The 23,343-nt window shown below is 34.3% G+C and overlaps 1 protein-coding gene across 1 annotated transcript in view; it reads left to right on the top strand.

The window, feature by feature from the left end:
• The window catches only part of DNAJC1 (DnaJ heat shock protein family (Hsp40) member C1), a 100,135-nt gene that overhangs the window by 32,497 nt on the left and 44,295 nt on the right, over window positions 1–23,343 (top strand). The window contains exons 2-7 of the mRNA XM_027450654.3: window positions 3,202–3,303; window positions 4,268–4,314; window positions 10,677–10,842; window positions 11,758–11,855; window positions 12,906–12,999; window positions 22,751–22,841. Of these exons, the coding sequence (XP_027306455.1) occupies window positions 3,202–3,303; window positions 4,268–4,314; window positions 10,677–10,842; window positions 11,758–11,855; window positions 12,906–12,999; window positions 22,751–22,841 (598 nt within the window). The remainder of the gene's footprint in view (window positions 1–3,201; window positions 3,304–4,267; window positions 4,315–10,676; window positions 10,843–11,757; window positions 11,856–12,905; window positions 13,000–22,750; window positions 22,842–23,343) is intronic.

Below are 23,343 nucleotides of genomic sequence, written 5' to 3'. Positions count from 1 at the left end.
AAAGAGGCCAGGCTGTGGCCTGACAACATATAGGCTTGTTTGGTATTTCTGAGAACTAATTCTAGCATAAAACACCTTTTCCTCCCTTGACTTGTCTACTGTGTGCCTTCTTTCCAGCTACACAGCTGGCAACTGAGCAGTTTTTGATGTAGCTTAGAGAGTTCATTTTGCATTGCCTTTTAATTTAAGTGCTTACATTATGCTTTTTTTAATTTTTTTTCTCACAAAATATGCATGACGGAGAATTGACTTTTTCCCACTGACAAACATTGGAAGGCTCTCATGAAAGCAGAATTAGGCACAGAAGTGTAGCTGCCACTGCAGTGAGTAGTTCTGAAAAGTAAACGACGCCATCCAGCTTCTCTTCGGAGCTCTGTCTTTAAAACGAACAAAACGAGAGTCCTGGCCTTTTCTCCCTAGTCTTTGGACTTTTTCCCTAGTAGGTAAAATAATAGGTTACTGTAGAAAGCCCTGACTCTTCAACTTGGTGTTTTGCTCCTCAGCCTTCATGGAAATCTTACTGAGGGTGGCCAACAGTCAGCTAGCTATAAATGAAAGTCTCTTGGAACAGCTGGCTTCAATATGGTAGATATTTCTTTATTAGTTTAAAAATAATTATTCTTGTAGCCTATTTTGGGCCATTCAGTACTAGTAAGTTCTGTGGTGATGAGAGGTTTTTGTTAAAATGCCTCCAGTTTGCACCCCTTAAAGCCATTCAGGACAGCTCGTGAAGGATCTGGAACCTTTCCTAGATGTGTAACGTTACCCACAGGTAGCATTAATTAACATGTTTGGAACTTGATTTTCAACACACATGATATTTTTCTGTGTTGTGCTGTGAAGAATCAATCAGTTGGCTGGCAGGCTTACTGTCATTTCAGAAATGTATGTGAATCAGTAGTGAGGAAATCATTTACAGCAACATCATAGCAAATATTGAATTGTTTCTTGTTGTTATTGTCCCATCTTTGACCTTCTGGGGGTTTAATTACAATTAGCTGGTATGTTAATAAAGATCACTTAGATTATTCAGCTAAAACCATGGCCAGTAAGCTTATTCTTGATTTTTACTTGCTATGGTAGCATTGAAATACAGTATTTTGTATTAAGGACAAGCCCATGTTGTGTATGGAGTGGCTGACTGGGTTGAAAGATTGTTTTGCCTTTTTTTTTTTTGTTAATTGTTTTACCAATTATTTCTGTTAACTAAGGTGAATAACCTATTTCTGTAAATTTTTGTTTCAAATTCTCAAGATGAAGCAACATATAAGTTTAAGCAATTTTTTCTTTTTCAAAGTTGACCTGGGATCTCATGCTTTGATTAAGTATGAAACAGAAAAACATTTGTCCTGGTCTTCTACACAAAAAAAATGTGTTGCCCCTGTATGAAACTTAAGCTTAAATTGTCCAGATAAAACTGAAAACACCGTAACTTTTTTGCATGTTTGTTGTTTGAAATAGTTGGAAGATTTCTTCCAGACAGCTCCTAAAACTATGGCTTTCTCAGGTTTGAAAATGTTCATGGGGAGTGTTCCAAAAATTATGCCCAGCACTTCTAAATGTGTAGTAGAGAAGGAATAAGCTGTGGTCTATCCCAAGCACAAAGCCTGGAGAGACTCATTTCTTGAGGTTATCATGGTCTGAATCCCTCATTTCTAAAAGATTTGTTTATGTTGTGTTTTCCCTTTTATTTCATGTAATTCTGCTAAGTCTGCATCTCAAGAATGTCATGTTTGGTAGGGTTTAGAAGAGATATTTAGTTAAACCGTCTCTTCTTTGCCCTTAACTAAGTGTTAGAAATAAACCTATCAAACGATGTTAATCTGAAATATCTCCCTTGCAGTAAGCAAGATGGAAGCGAGCAGGTACTTAGTCAAATTTGCTTGTGTGTGCCATAGGAGTAGCTGTTGGAAAATTTAAAAATGAAAAAAATATGCAGTCTTCTAGGATAAATCTTCTGTGTGAGAAGTCAAAGCATCTTCTTTGGACAAACAATAGACTATGGAAATTTAGGTGTTGCATTAGGGGATAACACCAATTTCCTTACGGTGTCATTCACTTTTCCCACTTTCTCCTTTTCCCCTTCCCCTCTCCCAAATCTTTCTCTGTTGTTCCCTCCTGGCCCAACTGGTACCCAGCCTTTTGTTATAAAACTGAAATTTTAAAAATGAAAATAATGATTTATAATAAAAAAGCTTGACAGACTAATTACAGTATTGCATTAATTATTATCTTATTTCAGCCCCGTTCCTCTCACAGCTAGTTCAGATCTGTTCTTTGGGTGTGTTTAAATCCCTATTGACACTATAATTTTGATAAAGAGACTATACTGGGAACAATACGTATCTAAAACTATGAAATCAAAGTTGTCAGAGAAATACTTTATTTCTAAAACGTTGCCTTGGCCATATTTGTTAAGGAATGCAAGTACTTCTGTTTAAATTTAGAGCTTTGTAGATATTTTGACGAGTGTAACCCCAATATATACTGCATTATCCAACTCTTGAAATCTTCCTTTTCTGGATATCTTCATAGGATGCATGGCAGACATTAGTTCAGAAGTTTGGGCATTGTGCAGCTAATTCATATTGTTGCAAATCATTGTCTCATGGATGCATTTTTCATTTCTGAATTTTATTTTTTCTCCCAATGTGTGCTATTTTTTATCATCATCCATACATAGGTTGATGTCAGTGCCACAAAACAGCTTTAAAACTGTAATTTGAAGCTACTTTAGAAAAATACAGTTCTTTAGATGTGGTGAAGCTGAAGTTGAATGGAAGTCCTATTAGTGCTGAATTTCATGTAAATGTTAATAAGGGAAGTGTTTGTGGCAAGTCCCGAGTTTGGGAAATTGAGCATGATAATTTGCAGAAACGGTGACGTGAAGGTACGCAGCTGCAATAATTTTCAGTTTTTACTGGAACTTTCAAGTGGTGCAGAAGGTGCACTGGTTAATTTTTAAGCAAGAAAGTTTTGGCAAATATTTTTGGAATGAATGTCTGGTAATGAAGGAAGTTAAGATGAAAGATGAACTGGGCAGAGTGATTGTTCAGTCGTTTGGGCTAGTCTGGTTGCATGGTTTGGTGGTTAGATTTGTCAAATGTTACGCCTTAGTTAAGCACTTGCATGACTGTCATCACATCCTAACAAAGGTCTGGGAATTTGTTTCTGACACTTCGTTTCGTTTCCATTTTTCAGGATGCTTCATCTGCAGATATTCGGAAAGCATATCGAAAGCTTTCGCTAATTTTGCACCCAGACAAGAATAAAGATGAAAACGCAGAAACACAGTTTAGGCAAGTAAGTGCAACGTGTGGTAATAAAGTCTTATGGAAAATAGGATCAGAAGTTTTTCATAATTATTTTAGTAAGAACAAGGATATGTCTTTGAAATTATTACATTGAACATTACATTTTTTCCATGGTAGCCAGATTTTAAAAAATACACAGATTTTGAATTATCTTGTTGAATAAGTCACCTTTAATATTTACCTGAATATTAAAAATAATTCAAACATAATACTCGGACATTTACTCCTAAGAGGAATGTGTATGTTTTGTTCTTTATCTGAAGACTGCTTATAAACATCCTTTTCAACAGCAGTGACTAAAATTTCTGATCACTTCTCAATGCAAATCATATGTGGGCATAATTTAATGAAAATTAAATGGCAGGGGGGTTGGACTTGGGTGATCTTTAAGGTCCCTTCCAATCTAAACAATTCTACCTTTCTATGAAAATAACGCCTTCTATAACTCATTCTATGATTCTAAGATTCTATTTTTGTTCTGAATGTTTTCTTCTTTCAAATCTTTACACAATGAAACCATGAGACTGTTGTCATTAGTTCTGCCTTTAAAAATATACTCCAGATGACTAAAGATCAGCTACTTAATTTCAATAAAATCTTTTGGATGAAACAAATTATACATAGTTTTTTTGTTACTGTTGTTGTAGTATTGTGTTTTGTTCAGAGATTGGAGGACGAAAAAGCCCTTTGCCAGAAGTTGCTTTTGTCAGAAGTTGCTTGTTTGTGTATCTGATATGTGCAATCTGATATGGTTATGTCACTGTGGTTTGTTGTGTTTTGTTTTTTTTTTGCATGCTGAGTTTAATTCCTAGTGTTGTGTGGAGAAAAGTGAAAGCTATCAAAGAGGATTTTCTGGCAAATGTAAATACAGTACTACTATTTACATTTATATAAACTCAATTCTAAAGTAAACTCTTTTTTTTTTGTCTTTTTGTTTGTTTGTTTTGTTTTAGCTGGTGGCTATCTATGAAATTTTAAAGGATGAAGAAAGGAGGCAGAGGTGAGTTAATCTTAAATAAACTATTCGTTTATGCCAGTGATAAATTGAAGCCCTATTTAATTTAATTGTAAGTATTTGGGTGATTTTTGTATAATTTAGTTTGTAATTCTTCTGTAGCTGTTTAATTGTGGGCTTAAAGGGGAAGCTGGTATGTATTTTTTGTGATGTACTGATTTTTCTCCCTTAAAATTAATATGAAAGAACTTTAAAAGCTATTTGTTTTTTGGAGCAAATATAGTTTTTAACACTTAGCAACTGCATCACTTTTTATTAGTTGTGTTAATTATAATTGCTTGTTTTATTAAAGCTGTGGTTGAACATATAGTCTATTGATTCAACTGCCAGTTATATCTCACTATATCGATAAGAATTTATTTTCACAGTATTTAGGGATTATTTCCAGTGTCCTTATGTAACATTGTTTTCTGCTGCTTGTTTCATAGCTTTTCTTTCAAATGTGTTGTCTATAATATTGTAAACTTTGATCAAAACATTATATGTTTTGATAATTGATAATTGTCCTAGGAGTAGGTCCAGCAGTACATGAAGGGGATAAGTCTGAAAATCTGTGGTTTTCTGGAAGACTCTTTTCTTTTTAAGAGGCTGTCCATTTAAACTAACGATTATCTGGACAACAGAGCTATTGAAAAAGTTCTGCTTTTAGCTTGGAGTTTTAGTAAATCATCTTTCAGCTTACAAGTCTTTAAGCTGGGCTTTACAAGACATTTCTTGAAGGGGTTTTGGCTTTCCAGATATCTTGGCATGAGTCCAGGTTTTATAGTACAGACAATCTACGTTTTGATAATCCTCTCTTTAAGTGTCATGAAAATGTACTTCACAGAAGTACTTTTGGAAATTTGTATTTATTTTTTTTTATTTCATTCTTACCAGATAAGTTCCTTGTGAAGTCCTAATCAAGGAAAGCTTTAAATAATAATAATAATAAAATGATTAGTTAAGAGGCTGCAGACCACTTGAAAAGTTAGTTATCCCCCAATTTTTTTCACCTATTTGTTTATAACATTGTTCACATATACTTTGTGATACTGCCTCTGTGGGACTTATTTCTAGCATGAAACTGCTCGGAATTACCTTGCAGCTGTACAGTGGCTTTTTTCATGGAGCTGTGGTGCACTAGCTTGTGAGCATTATATTTTAAGCCTTGTATATATGACACTTCCTAATTTACCCAGCTTGTTTGAGAAAATATTGTTAATTAGTATAACACAGTAATTGCAAATGAGGAGTCAAAGCAGTGGTAGATTGCTCCAGCTTATGGGGATTTCATTGTCGCTAACTTCTTTTGTATGTAGGCAACAGCTGTTGTATTTTTCTTGCACCGTGTAGATACGTAGTTGATATTTCTTCTGTCACTGATTAAGTATAAATATAGCTGAATAAACAGCATTCAGAGAATTTTCTGGAAATAATACGCAGAATTTAGAATAACAGCGTAAGTTCTCTTTACTGTATGGAAACCTTTATTCATCGGATTTATTACACTGTCTAACGGTAAACACAGTTGAGCTGGTGAATGGAGTCTTTTCTCCTTTATCCTGTAAGGCGTTGTTGCCTCATGTCCTTAAAACAAGTCTTAAGTAAATGTGCTAGGGACTGCCCCCCTCTAATGTTTCTGTTGTAAGGTAACTCATGCGTTTCTTGGAACCATATGGCAAATGAAAGGGGAGAGTGTGGTTGCTTCTGGGGATTTTCCTACTCTGGATATTTGTTGTGGGAGGTGTTGGACCTAGGGGAAGAGGCTCGAAGTTTACCATCATCCCCATGCACAGGGGCAAAGCTCTGCTGCACCCTTTGTCTACCTCGGGGCTTACTGATTTACTTTTATCCTAATTCTAGAGACAGCTCTCTGGGTCTGTCTAACGAGGCTTTCTGCCAGTTTGGTTTTTTGTTGTTGCTGTTTTTTTTTTATTTTTTTCCCTTGGCAGTGTGGTAGTTTTTATTTCTAAAGTAACTCAAAGTCCTGCAGGGGTGAGAGGGAAATTGGTCCCAGTTCTTGCAAGTTAGTTGGTGGCACATTCTGGCAGTTTAGCAGGGAATCCCTTTGGAAAAGGACTTGTGAATGGTCTGGGGCACGGGATTACATCACCTTGGGAAGAACGGGCTTCAGACACTTCATACAGGGAAGTCAGCTGGACCTGTTCATCTCAGGTGATGTAAGCTGGCATTGATTTTGGTGCTTGCACAGAGGGTAGAAACAGTTAAAGCAGGAATAAGGACCTGCCCTGTATAAGTGAGTGACAAACTCATTTTGAAACAATAAAACTCTGTCTAATTAAACCCTTCCTCCGTGTCTTGGTGAATGTCAGAGGTGTTAATTGTTTGTGTGTATACAGAAAGCATTCTGAAAGGCAGATCTGTTGGCTAGCTGAATGTAATCATTTTTCTAAAGCCTTTCTTCTTTTTTTCTTTTATTTTTTTTGTATTTAGCACTGAATTTTTATCTGATGACAGAAGCCTTTCTTAAAATATTATAGTTCTACTGAAAAATTTAATACAAGGCTTTATAATTAAAATGTGGCTTGCTTATTTGAGAAAGGCATATAGTTGCTTGTATAAGTAAGGATACTAAATACACGAACACTCTTTAGTGCTATATTCTGTAGTAATCCCAGCATGGTGGTACGTTTCACTTACACATTTTAACTGCTGTGTAATCATAACATTGTAATATTCTAACATAAAACGTACATGCAGCATTGTTTAATACAGCATTAACATTAAGCATGTGTGCAGCTTGGTTTAATACTTCATGCTCTGTAAACGTTGCAGAGTGTATGAAATTCTACAGAGAAGTTTCTTTGGGAGGGTATGCAGAGATAGTCTTATGTATTTCAGGAAACGAACCAAAGTCATTTGAGGGTAAATAAAGTCGATGTATTTTATTACTTTTTGATTATTTTTAATTTTTGAAAAAGTTTACACAGTTCTATTAATTGTAATTAGGCAAGAATCTTAGATGTTAATTTCATTGTTGCCATTTTAAGGAGCTTTTTCTTTACCTACAAGGCTTATCCTCTTTAACAATATGGACTTGATTACAGGAAGCATTTGTAAAGGAATCAAGATATACTTGTTTAGAGTAAGAAAGGTGTTTATCTTAGGTCTCATTATAATTACATGTGTATATTCATAGGAATAAATTGTTCTGGCTGACGTTGAACTGGATGTCTTTGACAGCTCGAGGAGAAAAAGCCCCTAGAATAAAAAACACCGGTGGATTATTCCCATAGATCAGAATAGATCTCATTAATTCAAGCTTATAGTATATAAACTATATCAGATTTCTGAAATAATTTGAAATATGAAATGCAGTGGCTTGTTTAAAGGGAGGAGTAAATTATAATTATATTTAAATAGATGATACTGTAATTAGCTACCACAGTTAATGGATTTTTCTTGCAGTATAATTGATTCTACAAAGAGCTCTAAAAACTATTTTATGAAACTTTACAGAAGAATGAAATTTTAATAGTCATGCAATTGGTTACATTCTACAGCAGACTACCAAGTCTTGTATAGAATCCCCAGTTTTTAAAGAGAGATTCAATTTAAGTTATACATATATATATATTCGTCCTTTTGTTTATGTACTGGTGCTTTGGGGGTTTTTAGTTTGCTGACTTCTACATTTCAGAGGTACCTGGTAAGCATACTCCCATGCAAAATATTTGCTGCGTTCTGTGTATTTAAGTCTGAGAAAAAATACTGCAGATATATATTTCCCTTTCAGTTTGATTTTTCTTACGTAGGGTAGCAATTAATACAGGTCACCAAAAGAATGCTTTGTAATTCAGTTTTGAATGCAGTTCTACACATGACTATCCTTCGTACTTAATACAGGTTTCTATAAAGAAATTATTTAACGAGAAATCTACTTTTAATTAAACCACATCCTAAATTTGGAAAGTAAGATTTAAAAATTACGGGAAGCTTCTCAGTTTCAGTAGGATCGTTTTCCAGTTGAAAACCTAAAAATCATTGATATTTTTATTTTTCAAATACAGAGCTTAATTAGTATTGAAAGCAGTGATTTATCTTTTAACAGTATATATTCTAAAAAGTGGGTTATAATAGAAGCTATCTTCCCTTAAAATGGCCAGTCGTGTGAGCCATAATGCTCATTGATAGTAAAATCAATAGAGCATTGATTCTGAGACTTAATCCTTGGAGACTGTTGTTCTGAACAGCGGACATAGCCTAGTAAATACAGAGTGCTGTTTAAAGTGTTTAATGCAAGAGACTCTGCTGTCTTAATTTATTTTTTCTGAACAGATAATTTATAATAGAATGTGGTTGTCAAACATTTTTTCCCAGTGCTTTTTTGAGTATTCCTGTATTGTTGCCATTAGCATATATGGACCCTATTCAATTTGTAGACAAATTTTCGGTGCCTCAATTAACATTTCTTATTGTATAAGAAAGCAAATGCTTATTAAATGTATAGTAGTATGAAAACAATTTGTTCTTTTTGGATTTTACATATTTATTTCCCTGAAGCTTTCACCAGAACATATTTTGTGAAGGCTTTTTATCAACCCATTTTTAAAAAGTGATTTTGTTTCAAAGATATTCAAGATATTCAGCTTTTATTTTAACTATAAAATGTTGCAAATACATTGTTATATTTTTATAAATGCTAAAACCTCTCTGTGATTCTTAAAGAAAAAGTTAAGAGAGATTTAGTTTTGAAACAACATGCTAATTTTTTTTCTGAACAAGGAATTTGTGTTAAAGCATCAGTAGTTAACCTCCTTCAGACTTACTGGGAAAGGAAAAATTACATCAAAATTCCTGTTAACGGATATTAATCTTCGTATCCTCATAATTGTCACGGAAGATAAAATTCTGCAATCCCAATTTTACTTGGGGTGCCATTCAGAACACTGCAGAACCTTGAGGTGCTGAAGCTTTTGCACAGACACAGCCTAGCAACACTTGGCAGCTTGAACAAATGTTTAATCAGAAGTCAGGTTTAGATGTGCAGAATTAAAGGATATTTTTTTTTAATTTAAAACCACTGCCTCTTTTTCCCGCTTAAAAAAAATGATTTTGCTTGTGGAAATTTTTTTTTTTAGTACATCTCCAAGGTATCAATTTAATAACTATCAAAGTAGCTAGTGCAGTTGTTGCATTTAAATTGATTTACATGTCAAGACTGGCAGTTTAGCAGCTGCGCTATTATTCCTGGATCGGTCAATTTACTTGAGAAAAACCTACTACTGAGTTCTACTGACCTGCATGACAATATAGGCCCTATTTCTATTCCTGTAATTAGGCCTGCGACTAACTCAGAATATTTTTAATTAAAATATTTTGGTCAATGTGTTGCACCAAATTAGGCCTTTCAGTGCAGATTTAATTCTGGAAATGGTGTGATTGGAATATGTAATGAGTGGGGTGCAATTTAAGATTAACAGGTTGTGCGTCTTGAGCACACAGGTTTTGGAGTTCACTGTATAGATCTGTTTGAAACTTCACTCTGAAAAGGTAGCTAATAGAAAAAAATGTAAGTTTCTCACCTCTGTGTTTAATTTTTTAAATTTGATTATGTTAACGTTCTGTAATTAAAAGACGCTGCAGATATGGTAAGATACTTCAAGATTTTTCTGTGGAGAAAAACTGACAAATTGTCATAAAAACGGTTCCTATAGAGACAGTGGCATTAGTAAAATTAAGCAGTATTAGAATAGATTGATTCTGGAGACAGCTTTTCAAATAGAAAATCAAAATCGTCTAGCTGTGGTGAACTTTGTTTTCTAACAACATAATCAAGCCCTTAACGCAATTTCATATCTGACTCCAGAAGGGATACTCGCTCTGCCAGCACCTCATGGCCGTGGTGCCACCGGAGAACAAAACAAAAGCACAGATACTTCCCCCCTCCCCCCAGCACTTGTGCTTTTAATTTGGAAAAGGGAAAAGGGGTTACAGTGCTGGAGACGTTTGTTCCTCGCTACCTTGCATTTAGTACTTTGTGGCCTGGTGTTTGCTTCCTTCACGAAGGCCCGGCCACTGCTCGGTAGGCAGGTAGAGCACAGCCCCCTTGCTCATCAGTCGCATCGCAAGGAGCAGTTGGGTTACTGGGTTTTCTGAACAAAGCCTGGACAGATTTCCACAGCGTTTAGTTCTGGATTTTGTTTGTTTCCAGGTCCCAGCCTAGCAGTTGACAAAACAAGACGCTGCTGTGTTAAAAAAAAAAAAAAAAAATTACTAAATGATCTTTTGTGTGCCTTCTATTCAAGCAGTCTGTGGACCGTCATTTGTTTTGTTTTTATAATTGGATGGTTTGGCTTATTTTATTTTTAGCTCTCCATGAAAGCCTGTTATATTTGCTACTGTAGGTATGATGATATTCTGATCAATGGACTACCAGATTGGCGACAGCCTGTATTCTACTACAGGCGGGTGAGAAAAATGAGCAATGCTGAGCTGGCATTACTCTTGTTCATTATACTCACAGTGGGTCATTATGCTGTGGTTTGGTCAATCTACCTGGAAAAACAGCTGGTAAGTATTGGTAATAAATCAAACTCGCTTCAATTATTAGTATTGAATTCCCTGCAAAAGTTTGCATATCATAGGGATCTCTACCAGTTTTCCTGCTTCAGATTTGGATTTTTTGTATTTTAGAATGATAACATTTAAAATGGTGATAAATACAGATTGAGATACTCAACATCACAAATAGTAATCTAAATCCTGCTTATTTTATCAAGAATCATTATTAAATAGAGAGAGATGCTTCTGTGGTTTCTAACTGGAGGAAAGAAGAGGAATAAAAACTCTTCTATCATCTATTGATGCAGAATCACATGCTGCTGTAGTCATGTTTATGGTTTTCCTAATGTTATTTAAAAATAATCAGTTTTTATTCATTTAGAAGTCATACTTGCTTTGCCTTTGTTCTTAGCTAAATGCTTTTTTTTTGTTTTGTTTTGCTTTGGCTTTTTGTTAACAGGATAAGCATTGGTAAGCAGTATAAACCATTTTTGTTGGATTTTTTTTTTTCCTCATGTAAAAGTCTATTGTGCTTACCAGACTAGGAAAAACAAACAAACAAACAAAAACTAAGCATAACTTGAAAAATATTCAACCGTTAGCATTTGTTTACTTTTTTATTTTCTACTGCATTATTGAAGTTGATGAATGAGAAAGGCAAGTTGAATGCTTTCTCCTCTTAGAAAACTTTGATTGCTATGGAGATACACATGAGTGACAGAACTGGACTTCATGTGTGTTTAAAGACTGGGTGCCATGGCAACAGTTATTGTTAAGATAGATCATTTTACTTAATCATGTAGGACCCCTAGCTACATTTGCATAAATGCTACTCTAATGTTTACCCTTCACAGAAGAGTCCCAGTAACATTTGTGGTTTACATGTTAATGATAACCTGTAACCGTAGTTCTTTCTACATCAAGGATGAACTGCTTACCAGAAAAAAGAGGGAGAAGAAGAAAAAAGCAGGAGGCAGGGGTACAGATGAAGCCAAACTTGCTGCTCTTGACAAAAATGAAAGGTGGGAAGAAACTCTTTTGTTTTCTGCATTTTAAAGCATTTCACGAGCTACTGGTTTAGGTCTGTAATTTTCTCCTCGCGTTTTCGAAATATTTTAACAAGAAAAATATCTGTAACGGTCATTGCTGATATAAAGTGCCAGTGTAGATGTGCTTTCAGTTTTAGATTTTGTAAATAAATGTGTGGTATTTATTCAGCAGATGAACAATAAGTGAAATATTAAGGCTGAATTAAAGGTGTCTTGCTTGTAGAAGGCTGCTATTTCTACAAGTTGTTGTTTGGTTTTTTTTTTATAAGATGTTACAACTTTTCCTGTCCTTGAAGATTTGCTTTTGATTAAGAAATTTCACTTTATTTAAGCTGTAATTTTTTACCATACCGTGTGAGGAGTTTTTATGTTTTCTTAATGCTTGTCTGAATTAATGCTTTTGTCTGATTAACTTAAAAACAACCATGTTGGTAAAGGCTTCTAACACTATTGTTTAGTTAAGAAATACATAGGGAAATGGTGACTTTCAGGACACTCCAAAAGATACCACCATTTCTTCTATTGATTCATAGAAAGAAATAAAGGGTTTAAATAGTTCACACAGCAGGGGCATGAACTGGATCAATGCAGGATGGAGATCAGAGACCATTCTGCCTGTCGTCTTTCCTGATGACATCAGTGAGTAATGCTTCAGTGAACTGCAAATGACATTAATTTTTATGTATTGTTTTGTTTATGCTACAGTCTTCATATCTGGTTGTCAGCACTTGTGAACACTTGATTGAGGCTTGAGCTTTTTTTTTAAACTGAGTGATTATGTGCCTTATGAATTTATTTTCTTGAAGAAAAGCCCTTTTTAAGAGATTAAAATACAGAGATGATTAGAAGTTAGCTGTTGTGCTATATATTTTGAATTAAATATTCAAAACATATTTTGTATTATGTAATGAAACATTTTTATATGAATTGACAAGTGCTAATCATTTTAAAGGATAACGGGAGAGTTCTGACGTTGAGATTGTGTGGCAATATTGAAAAATTTTTAATTTTATTTGGCTGCAGAGTACTGGACAAACCACAGTGGCATGATTTACTTCCGTGCAAGCTGGGAATATGGTTCTGTCTCACTGTGAAAGCTTTACCTCAGCTATTCCAGGTAATACTAATATTTTTAAATTACATTATCTTTTTTGATGGTGTTATAAATAATCACGTGTGTTGCACGTTTATATGAATTTTCAGGCTCAAGCACATGTTATTTATTTTTATATTTATATATATTTATATAAAATTACTCTTTGAGGACAATTTAGTATCGTAAGTTCATCTAAACATGAATATATTAAAAATGGTTATTAATCTTAACATGCTAGGTAATTCAGCAGCAGTTTCTGCTGAGCAGAAGTATAGGAATGAGTGATAGGAGAAGGTTAAAATACATACATGCCTATATTAGAAATAACAATGTCTTTGAAACAATCTGTTAACAAAAATATTGTTATCTCAAATAGGCAAATGCTATATATTTATATTTGAGAGAACAGTGAAATTACTTCTGAATAAGTGAGCTTTCATTTGAGTCACAGGATAATCACACATTTACTTTTATATCTATCTTACAATCTTTTATTTTTACCTGATTTAAGTCATATATTTAAATTTATATCTGAAATTAATAAAGTAAAGTACCAAAAATTGTTGCAGTTTAGATACTTAAACATGGCAAAGTTGGCCATAGTTGTGTTTTTTCTTTTTTTTCTTTTTTTTATGTGAATACTATAAATTTTAAAATTTGGCTGATATTCAGGCAACATAACTATTGTCAGAAGGTCAGTTATCAGAATAACTTCAAATATCAGATACTTTTTCTTTTCGTTTCCCTTGACCACATCCATTTGTTTTTAGTACTGTAGTCACTGCTGAGTAATTAATATAGATCAGGGAATTTAAGGTGGATTTTATTTTGGTTTACAGAAGTAGGGAGTGTTAATTCTGAAGTATAAACGGCATAAATGTTCATTTTCTCTCTGTGTGCAAGCCTAAAAGAAGCGTATAATTCATAATTCCTAATCTGTTAGCCAAAAGGCTTGTAAAAGTTATAAATGCAATAAAGAAAATTCTGGTGTTTCAGCTTCTATTTTTATAGCCTATAACTTTTCCTACAAAGAGATGCAAAAGTTAATACCCTTTCATCTTTTAAATGTTTCATCAGGACCGTGTGGTTATTTTATGAAAGCAATCTTTCTTAATCTTTTTGCATGATCTTAAAGTAAAAATGACAATGCATAATTAAATCAACTGTTAAAGTGTCCAGAGTAAGCTTTGATGTACCTCCTTGATTGAGGTGAGTCAGATGGAAAAGAATTAATTTCACCAATTGCTGCTGCTGTACTTTTGAAACTTTCTTTATAATTACAGTACTTTCCCTTTTGCCTTGATTGAAAAATATTAAAAAATCTTACAGGATATAGTAAAATTCAACAAGAAATTTAAAATGGGACTTCTAATAATCTTTTTAAGTTGTCATATTCTCTGTTTTTTCATTTTGAGAGAGTCTATTAAGAAGTCATTATAAAGTGTTTCAGATTTCTGTTCAGACAGCAGGTCCTCTCTCTGCTAGACCGCCCAGAAACAGATTAATATAACCAAAATGGTGTTCTGAGCTTTATAGACCAATAACTGTTGCTGTGTATTTTAAATCCATAAAATTAATGGTAGGGTAAACAAGCTGTCCAATTGGAGACCATCAAGCAGGGATATGGTGGCAGGGGAACCAGGATTTAGAGGAATCCAATACAGAAAGGCTTTGGAGTGAGGACGAAGCAAAGAGATGGGATTCTAGAGTGAATCACCCCATACATAAATTATTCTAGTTCTTAATGGTGGGGTACGTTTTGTTGTTGTTTAAGATGAGCTGCCAAATATTTAAGTGAAAATGCAATAAATTATAAGTAGGCTTCAATGTTAACAATATCCAGAATTTTAGGTAACTGAATTACTGTAGCTTATTAATTAAAACAGGTAGTGTCACCTCTTCTGAAGAGCATGAGAGCAGCAGCGACCTCATGATGGACCTGCTTCTTGAAAGAACAGTGCAAAACATTCTTTGTATGTTTTAGCTAGCTGGACAGAGGGACTTCTGGGCTCTTTAGTTGTATTTAAGGTTTCAGCAAGTTCTGTCTTAATTCCAGTTATCAATATCTAGCAAAAGAGTAGTTGTGCTCATGCGATTGTACCCTGGTACAGAGATCCTCTTTTGAATATACACGCTGTTCACTTCAATAACACACTGACATAGGTTTGAGATTTCAGAGTATTTCAGGCTTTCAGTAAGTGCAATCCCTAGGGCAGCTTATCTACAAGATGAGATGCCAACATCTGAGGTACTGAGTAACTCAGTCTTGTATGTGCTAGTTACAAGGTGTTACAAGGGTTGACATAGGGATAGCTGTTACAGATTTTAGGTGTTTATTGAGTTAATCTCCATGATTTTTTCAGTCATTTAAGAGCCAACAAATTATTTTCAAAGTTGACTGGCATTCATCTGCAGCTAATGCAATCGTAGACTAAGTTCTAAAAATGTCATCCATATTTAAATAAACCACATTTGGGACAGAAAACATTAAGAGTTTTAGCAATGCTTATAAAAGTGTGTCTTCTGCTACTGAGTTTCAAATCCCTCAGGAATGTCATGAAATAGCTGAACTGTTTCTTCAGATTAAGGAAACAAAAGTACCTGCCTGTGCATACAAGATCTTCCTCAAAGGAAACTTCTTTTTAAAGTGAGGATGAAGTCAATTTAAACTTTTTGCCACTTCTCATATTGATGATTCCCTTTACCTAGCATCCCCCCCATTAGTAATGTGAATATTATTCTTACAACAGCTCTGTCTGAGGATTCAGGTTTCTGAGCTTCTGCCCATGCCTGACTCTCATTTATCCAATTGAGTGTCTTTCTCCTACTTCCCCTCGTCCTTCAAAATGTCAGATTTCAGAAGGAGGCACTTAAAATAATTAAGGTGGGCCTTTACTGAAGAAAAATGCTTTGTTTGCATGCCCTCATGATGGCCTATGCCATTTTATTGTAGTCTGCATTTTATGTCAAGAAATTGGAAGAAAAATGGGTGAGAGGAGGATGAGAGAAACTCAAAAATGATTGTTTTTTTAACTGTTGACAATTGTATTTTGAGGGGGACTACATAGGTTTTTATATCCCTGCATTTAGTGTAGTTAAATGTCAGGGTGAAAACAACATCTTAAAGCTCGTTTGAAGAAGTGAAGAGAAAAGAATCCATAAAATGTATCATAAATCAAATATCTGTGATGTGAAAGAAACATTAAGAGGAGTGTAAATTACATGGACTATTACCAATTTTAATTCTTCTAATGAAGACACAAGAAAAAGATAGAACAAAGCATGCAAGTTTTTTCTAGGGTCATCAGAATGACCTGGAAGAAGGCTATCTACTGAAAAACCAAGAAACTCAGTTAAAACGCTTGTTGGAACTGAAAACTGTTCTCACAAAGTCAGCTAAACAGCTAAATACAGTGTGCAAGTATTTCAGTTCAAATAGTCCATGTAAAATAAATAGGTGGTGTTGGTGATTATCCTTTTTTTTGTGGCAGAAGAGTCATGTAAAATGGATTTTATTCCCAAAATAGATGACCAGTTTTTAATTGGGTTGTGCAGACAGTTTAAGAAGAGTGGTATTTCTTAAAAATGTTCTTCGTTACTCTTCACAAAATATTTCATTTGGAAGACTGAAGAGAAGAGCATTTCTTCATATTCCTGACAAATATTTTTCATCCAGCTTTATGTGGTAAAGCTTAGTTAGGAATGTTTTTTGTTTGTTTGTTTTTTTCACCAACTTAGTGCTAGGAAATGGCTTTTATTACTTGAATTATGATCCTGCTGTTGTTCTGAGAGTAATGAAGCAGAAAGCATTTTTTGTTTGTTTCATACGGAAATGTGGATTCTTATTAAGAAAATAAATTTCCCTATTATCTCCTGTCTGTGATAATGTAGGTGTGTTGCATACCCTATCAGTGAGCTGCTAGAAGAACTTGTGGTGGCTTTCCGGCGATGAGAAGGCAGTCCAAGCTCAAGATGTAGTTGCACTGAGTATAACCTAGTGAGATTATGAACAAAGCTTTCAATTATGATTGAAACTTTTGTTTACAAAGACCTTTGTGTAGTATGAAGTGAATTAAAACAAAAAGGCCAGTAATTTAGTTTTATGTAGACTACCAGATGGTAATTACTGAAGCTGATTTAGTAGCCTGGAATAGATTCAAACTAGTGACCCAGAGGTGTTTAATTTCTTGGCATTTTTTCCTCAGGTTTTCTTTTAATCCATGATTACATTTCAACACCTGCTTAGAGATGGTTCAGCCCTGGCCTTAAACGGATTGGCAATGTGTCATTAAACTCAAGAGGCTTTGCCAGCAGGGCATCTCTTTTGGCAAAGTTAGCTTTTAGACGAGATTTGATTAGGTCAGCTAACAATTATGTGGTTGATTTTGTCTTACGACTTTATATAAAATCACAATATGAGATTCAAAAAGAATACTGCATTGAGTAACGTCTGCTTTAAAATATATATTTTCAGAGGGATTTGTTCAAGTCGCAAAGGTTAAATATCTCAGTAATTCTGAGGTTACAGGGTTTTGAGGTATTCCAATGCACTGTACAGCACCAGTGCTGACAAAAGTTGTGGAGGGTGAGCAGATGCAAGATGTGTGGCACAAGTGATTGCCCATTTGCTCTGTTTCTTGCTATTTCACAGCTATTTCAAGAACCAAAGTAGGGATGAAGCTCTTGACCCTGAGGTCAGTTAGAAGATAAGATAAAGGTCAGAGGAGAGTAGATGGTAAAACAAGTATTCTGCATGTATGCAAGTGAACAAAAATAATTTACTTCTAACGGGGTTTTCTGGAGAAAAAACGTGCTTTGTTGTGTAGTAAAAGTTTCAAGTGAACATAAGACACAAAACAAATTTGCCTTTAATTGCGTGTTGTTCTGTGGTAGCCAGGTTTGTTCTGCTCCTTCAAGTAATTACTCACAATATGTCTGAATATCTCAGCATTTTAAAGGAGTGTAGCTCCAAGTGTAGCCTGTGAGTACAAGGTGATACTGGCTCTGAATGAATTGAACCATTCTCTTGGGGTGTGAGGCTTCGCTGGGTATGAATGAGGTTCCCAGGGAGGCCTTGCAGCACTGGCTACAGTTCCTCCTTCTGGTTGCCTTTGTTTTTCCACTGTGGATCTGGAATCCCCAGCAGATTCTGCATTAGCACAGCCTGCTGCTGGTCACTTGCTGCATCTGAGGCTTGGGAACCACTCTCCAACTGCATGGCCACACCTAGTATTATTCCAAGGTCAAAGGAAATAATTTCCTGATTAAAAGGAAGGAAGTAATACAATTCCTATTTATTTACTGGTTTGTCTTTGAGTAAACAAGTAAAAATAACAACCATTCAAATCAGTGTTTTAACTTTTTTTTTACGTTATTTCTTGCCATAACACGTTGATAATACTGATGTGTAAGCCCATCAAAAAAAGTGGTTTTCCTGTGGTGTAATGCGTGGCATTTTTATTGCAAACAAATAGCAAATTGGAGGTTGGATGTTGCAATCATTTTAATTTTACTCCTTTATCATCAACAATCATATACAAATGTGCTCTCTTCTGTGACTGATGTCACTTGCGTACAAATTGTACAAGAACACTGTACTCAAAGACAAAAAACAGTTCAAGAACTTCATGTGAGTTTTTAAATTGGTAGATTGACTTAAGATTAATGCAAAGAAAATGGTTTCATTATACCGATTTTAAATATGCTTGTAGGAAAGCTTCCAGTTAACTGTAAATGCTGAGAGGGGGTGCATTTTGTTTGTATTAGCCCCTAGCTCCTCAGAAGTAGAATGTGAAGCTGGTTCTATCACAAAACCTGTAATGAAGATTCAGATATGGTCAATAATGCAAGTTGTTTCCAATGTTTCACTTATTTCTCTAATCTGCAGTCTTTCTAAAGTAGACCGTAAAGCCAGGAAGATTAACTGGAGGAAAAAAAAAAAAAAAAGGAAAGGAAAAAAACTCAGAAAGCAAATAGACCAACAAAACCTTGTCACCCTCTCAGAAGTCAAGGAGAGGTTGGAGTGACTGAGCCTTATTCAGAACTGAAGATTTTAGTTCCAGGATTAGCACAGTTTAAATAAAAAGTGTATCTATCATTAAAAACAAAACAAAAAGAAACAAACAAACTTAAAAGTCCAGTATCAAGAATTTCTGTATTTGTACATACCTCAATAATGAGTGCAGTTTTGTCCTGGCAGTCTCAAGTTTATTAACAGGAGACAATTCACATATTGAGAAGGACTGAAGTACAAGAATTCCACAATATTCTTCATTCTTATTTGTGGTTGAAATATTGAAAATACATTAATGAAGTGTTTATCTGTCAATTTTATTTTTCTTCTGCAGCACTTTTTGAAAATTTTAATTAACTATCAGGGTAATCACAGGAACTTCCTATACATGGTAGATGAAATATAGTTTAGAAATACCAGTAGCACAATTCTGAGTTTCTAATACACTCCCTTCTCGTTCTGTTTCCTATTGGAAAGCGGATATTTGAATCACAGTATAATAAACCAGCATGTCTTTGCCCACTTCATTATTATTCTTACTTGACTACACGTATATTGCTGCTTTGGCAGTAAAGTAGTGTATTTGTGTTCTTTTTTGAAAACTTCTCAACCCATTGCAAATGAGAACAAAATATTTCTGTTCTGGTTAGGTAAGCTGGAATAGTTAGAATAATTCCAAGGTTTGTATTTGCCTGTGCCTTTTCTCTGTCCCTTTCCACCCCCAGAAGGTTCAAAATGTCACTTGTTTGTTAACTATTGAAGTGCACATCAAGTATAAAATTTTGGGGTTGTGCATATTTTGTACTGCTGGGGACAAAAGATGCTCTTAAAGAAAAAATTACTGAACCTTGGAGAAGAAGCAGTAGGTTGGAAGAGGCTGTATCCATATTTTTCATTGTTTTTAGGGTAATTCTCGGATTATTTTGGCTCCAAAATACTTGCATTGAGGCAAAGTGATTGTTTATCAGGTTGGAAAAATAAAAAATCTGAACATAAATTTATTTTGAAATTTACTACTAAAACTGAATATACTTGAAAACTAATTTTTTAGACCTATGCAATTGAAAAATAATGAGAAAAAAATGAAATGGTCTTATTTATGCTGAGGCAGAAGTTTTCTTTAAAGAACCTCCTATTTTAACTGTTTCCCAGTGTTTATTTCATTGTAACTTCCCAGGTGTTTTATCCATATAGTCTGTGTCTGTGGCTAAAATCTTTATTCAGGTATGTCTTTTAATTCCTATTCACAACCTGTAGAGCTATTTCTTATGCTTTGGTGGAAAGGTTTCAGTTCTCAAATCTTTAAAATCGACTTTGATTCAATTCTTATTTATTTTTTGCTTTGCTTTATATGTATACATTTTCACAGGCTCTTCAAAATGCTCAGTACGCCTGTTTTTTGTGATTATGGTATCAGCAATAATAACCTGTGATTAATAAGATAAAAGATCAGTGCTGCATTTGTTACCTGCATATTACTTCATTTGCAGCGATAATCCATTTGATATCTATAAAGCAACAATGCCACTAAATTTCATTTACGTGCTTCTGACTAGTTTTCTTTGTTGTTCAGCTATTGTGTCTCATTTTCATCTGAGCCACATTTCCAATTGTTCTGTGATTGACATGCTGGAGAGATTGACAGTTACCCCCTAGTGCCTGCTGTCTGGAGATCCCACAAGCAATAATGGATTTTACACCGGAATTTAGCATCAAATATTGGCTTTCAGTGTCAAATGGGTTAAATTTAAATGCCGGTTAATTGTAGCCATTTTGAAGTCATAGCCTTAAACAAAAGCATTTTTAGCGTATCAGTAGGTCTAAGGCTTGTGTAGGCCACACAACCCAAACGCCTCCAACTTGCAGCAGAAGTTAACCATTACAGCTGTGCCTCTTTCTGTTTCTTAATTCTGTTTCTAATGCAAATAGTCCAGACCTGGAGACTGCAAGGAAAGTTTCCATATGTGGTAGGGATTTCATATTTCAGGTAAACTGAAGAGAGAACCAATACTAACCCGAATTTTGTAATTGTATGTTTTAGCGTATAAACTGAATATATTTCTTTGAAGCCTTTATATCTGCTGTAAATGGTAATCCTCCTGCATGGTGTACCCTTTTAAATGGTTTTAGCCCTGGTTTTACTAAAAACCAGCACCTCTTACTCATTCCCTAAAACAAAACCATGAGCAAATGAGATGCCCTCATCTGTTGTATGCCAGTAGTGAAAAGTTACATAAACTCCTTGAAATTTCATCTATGCTCAGAGTGACCTCCTATGTAATCCTGAGAGAGAAATGTATATTCTTGTTTACTGTGCCCAAGCATAAAGAGACAGAGTAAGAAAAAGTAGTTTGGAAGGAGAGGTAATGTTATTGTCAGAATTGTTCAGGAGTGCTGACATATTGGTGGGCTTTCTTCAAAACATTACGGTGTTCTGCTCAGAGCTAGGACACAATTCTGTCCTCCGTGTTGTCCCATCTCCCTCCGTGTCTTTGAAGAGGTAGATAAATAACACAGTGTAATGCAAAGAACCATTGTTGGGTCATGTTATCCTCCTTTGCAGGAGGCCATGTTTCTATATGGCTTCCACCATTATATGCAGCAGTCATGTCTGCTTAACTCAGCTTTTATTTCCAAAATTTATTAAGATTTTTTTTTTTTCATTTTTAATAAGACTAGTTTATTTTCAGGTTTACAGGATTCTAGTTGAAATTCCATAAGTATTTACCAAGGTTTTACAATACCTTCTACATTAACATTTAAATCGTACATTAAGTGTAAAGAGCGGGACCGTGATGCAATAAAAAGAGAAAAATTATTTTTGGCTGTGAAGAAGTAAAAAATCGGTTAACCTAATCATGTAATTATTTTTGGTATAATACAAGAAATGTTCTGCATGTTTGGAAATAATAAGTAATAGTTTGTGTATTTCAATATTTCTATAATAGTTTCTTTGATTTTGAATGAGTAGATAAATCTCTTAAGCTGGTGAGAGTAAGAAAACTCTCCGTATCTCCTAACTCAGCAATCTGGTTGCTCACATTTGGAAAGCTTTCAACACAAATCTGTAATTGCTAATTCATTAGATTTTGAAAATTTGTATCTTATGAGATTTTTGACAGGACTTCCAATTTTATGTGTAAATATACTAAATAGATTTCACATTAGAATCTAATCTAATCCCTGGAGAAAAAAAAAAAGCAAAAACTTTTTAACACTATAATAGCAATGTAAAAGTTAGTTAAAAAAAAAAAAAAAAAAAAAAAAAGAAACCAAATACATTGGTTTTCATAACGTGCAGTTAGTGATACTTAATGAATTTAATGAATTTGGAATTTGTGGGAAGAAGATCACTGCCTAGCAATTGCCTTTGTCCATGCACATCCTACTCTAATTAAAAGCTTTTGTTTCTTTTTTGAACTTCCAGATTGCTGATGTGAGCAAAGTGGGTGCATGGACTCTTAAAAAGTTGTAAATAGTGATCAGAAATGTTTTTCTAACCGTTTTGCTTTTCAGGTTGTCAATAAGCATCATAACCTATAATGTCAACACTATTACACTATTAGAACATTTATTCTACAAAAGTTCTACAGTCTAAGCAAATAATTTCTATACTGACAAATTCTGTATTTCGAGAAACAAATGTATCTTGAATTTTCTTTTTTATCTTTTTGTGAGGTTAAATGAGAAATTAAAGCAGAGCCATTGAATAACTTGTTTGTATAAGGATGCTAATGTCATTGCAACATTTTCTTAAAGGATGCCAGACAATTATATGTAGAATATAAAGAAACAAAAATGAAGGAGAAAGAAGATGCCCTGGCTAAGGCTGAACTTGAAACACTTCAGAGTGAGTTTTTATCACTGTCTTAATAAACAAAGATGTAATATAACGTACCTACTCCACGACATGAATGTGAACAAATTATGTTTGTAATCTTCTAAAATATATGCTTTATTTATTTCTATACTGCTGTTGAATTTAAATGAGCTTTTAATTTGGTGACTAATTTTGCGGTACCCTGCTGGCTGTTTTCTGCAGAAGCATAAAACTCAGGTTATATAGTAACTATATATAGCAAGAAAACTGTAACTATATAGTAACTATATACTTGTAACTATATAGCAAGAAAAGCATAGTTTGCTAGAGATGTTGCTTTACAGGAGAGGGGAACTTCAAAAGCATAGATCTTGAAGTATACATATTCAGAAGTGACCTCTCGGTTTTGAGTATTCCTGTAATACTTTTTTCTGTAAATAACTTTTAAAAATGATATATTTTGTGCTATTTTATATAAATCGAGTTTGTACAAATAGAAATTGAAAATAACTCGAATTTCCAAAAGCATGGA

Source organism: Anas platyrhynchos, chromosome 2, assembly GCF_047663525.1.
Source record: "Anas platyrhynchos isolate ZD024472 breed Pekin duck chromosome 2, IASCAAS_PekinDuck_T2T, whole genome shotgun sequence".
NCBI lineage: Eukaryota > Metazoa > Chordata > Aves > Anseriformes > Anatidae > Anas > Anas platyrhynchos.
This window is presented reverse-complemented; position numbering and strand designations above follow the sequence as displayed.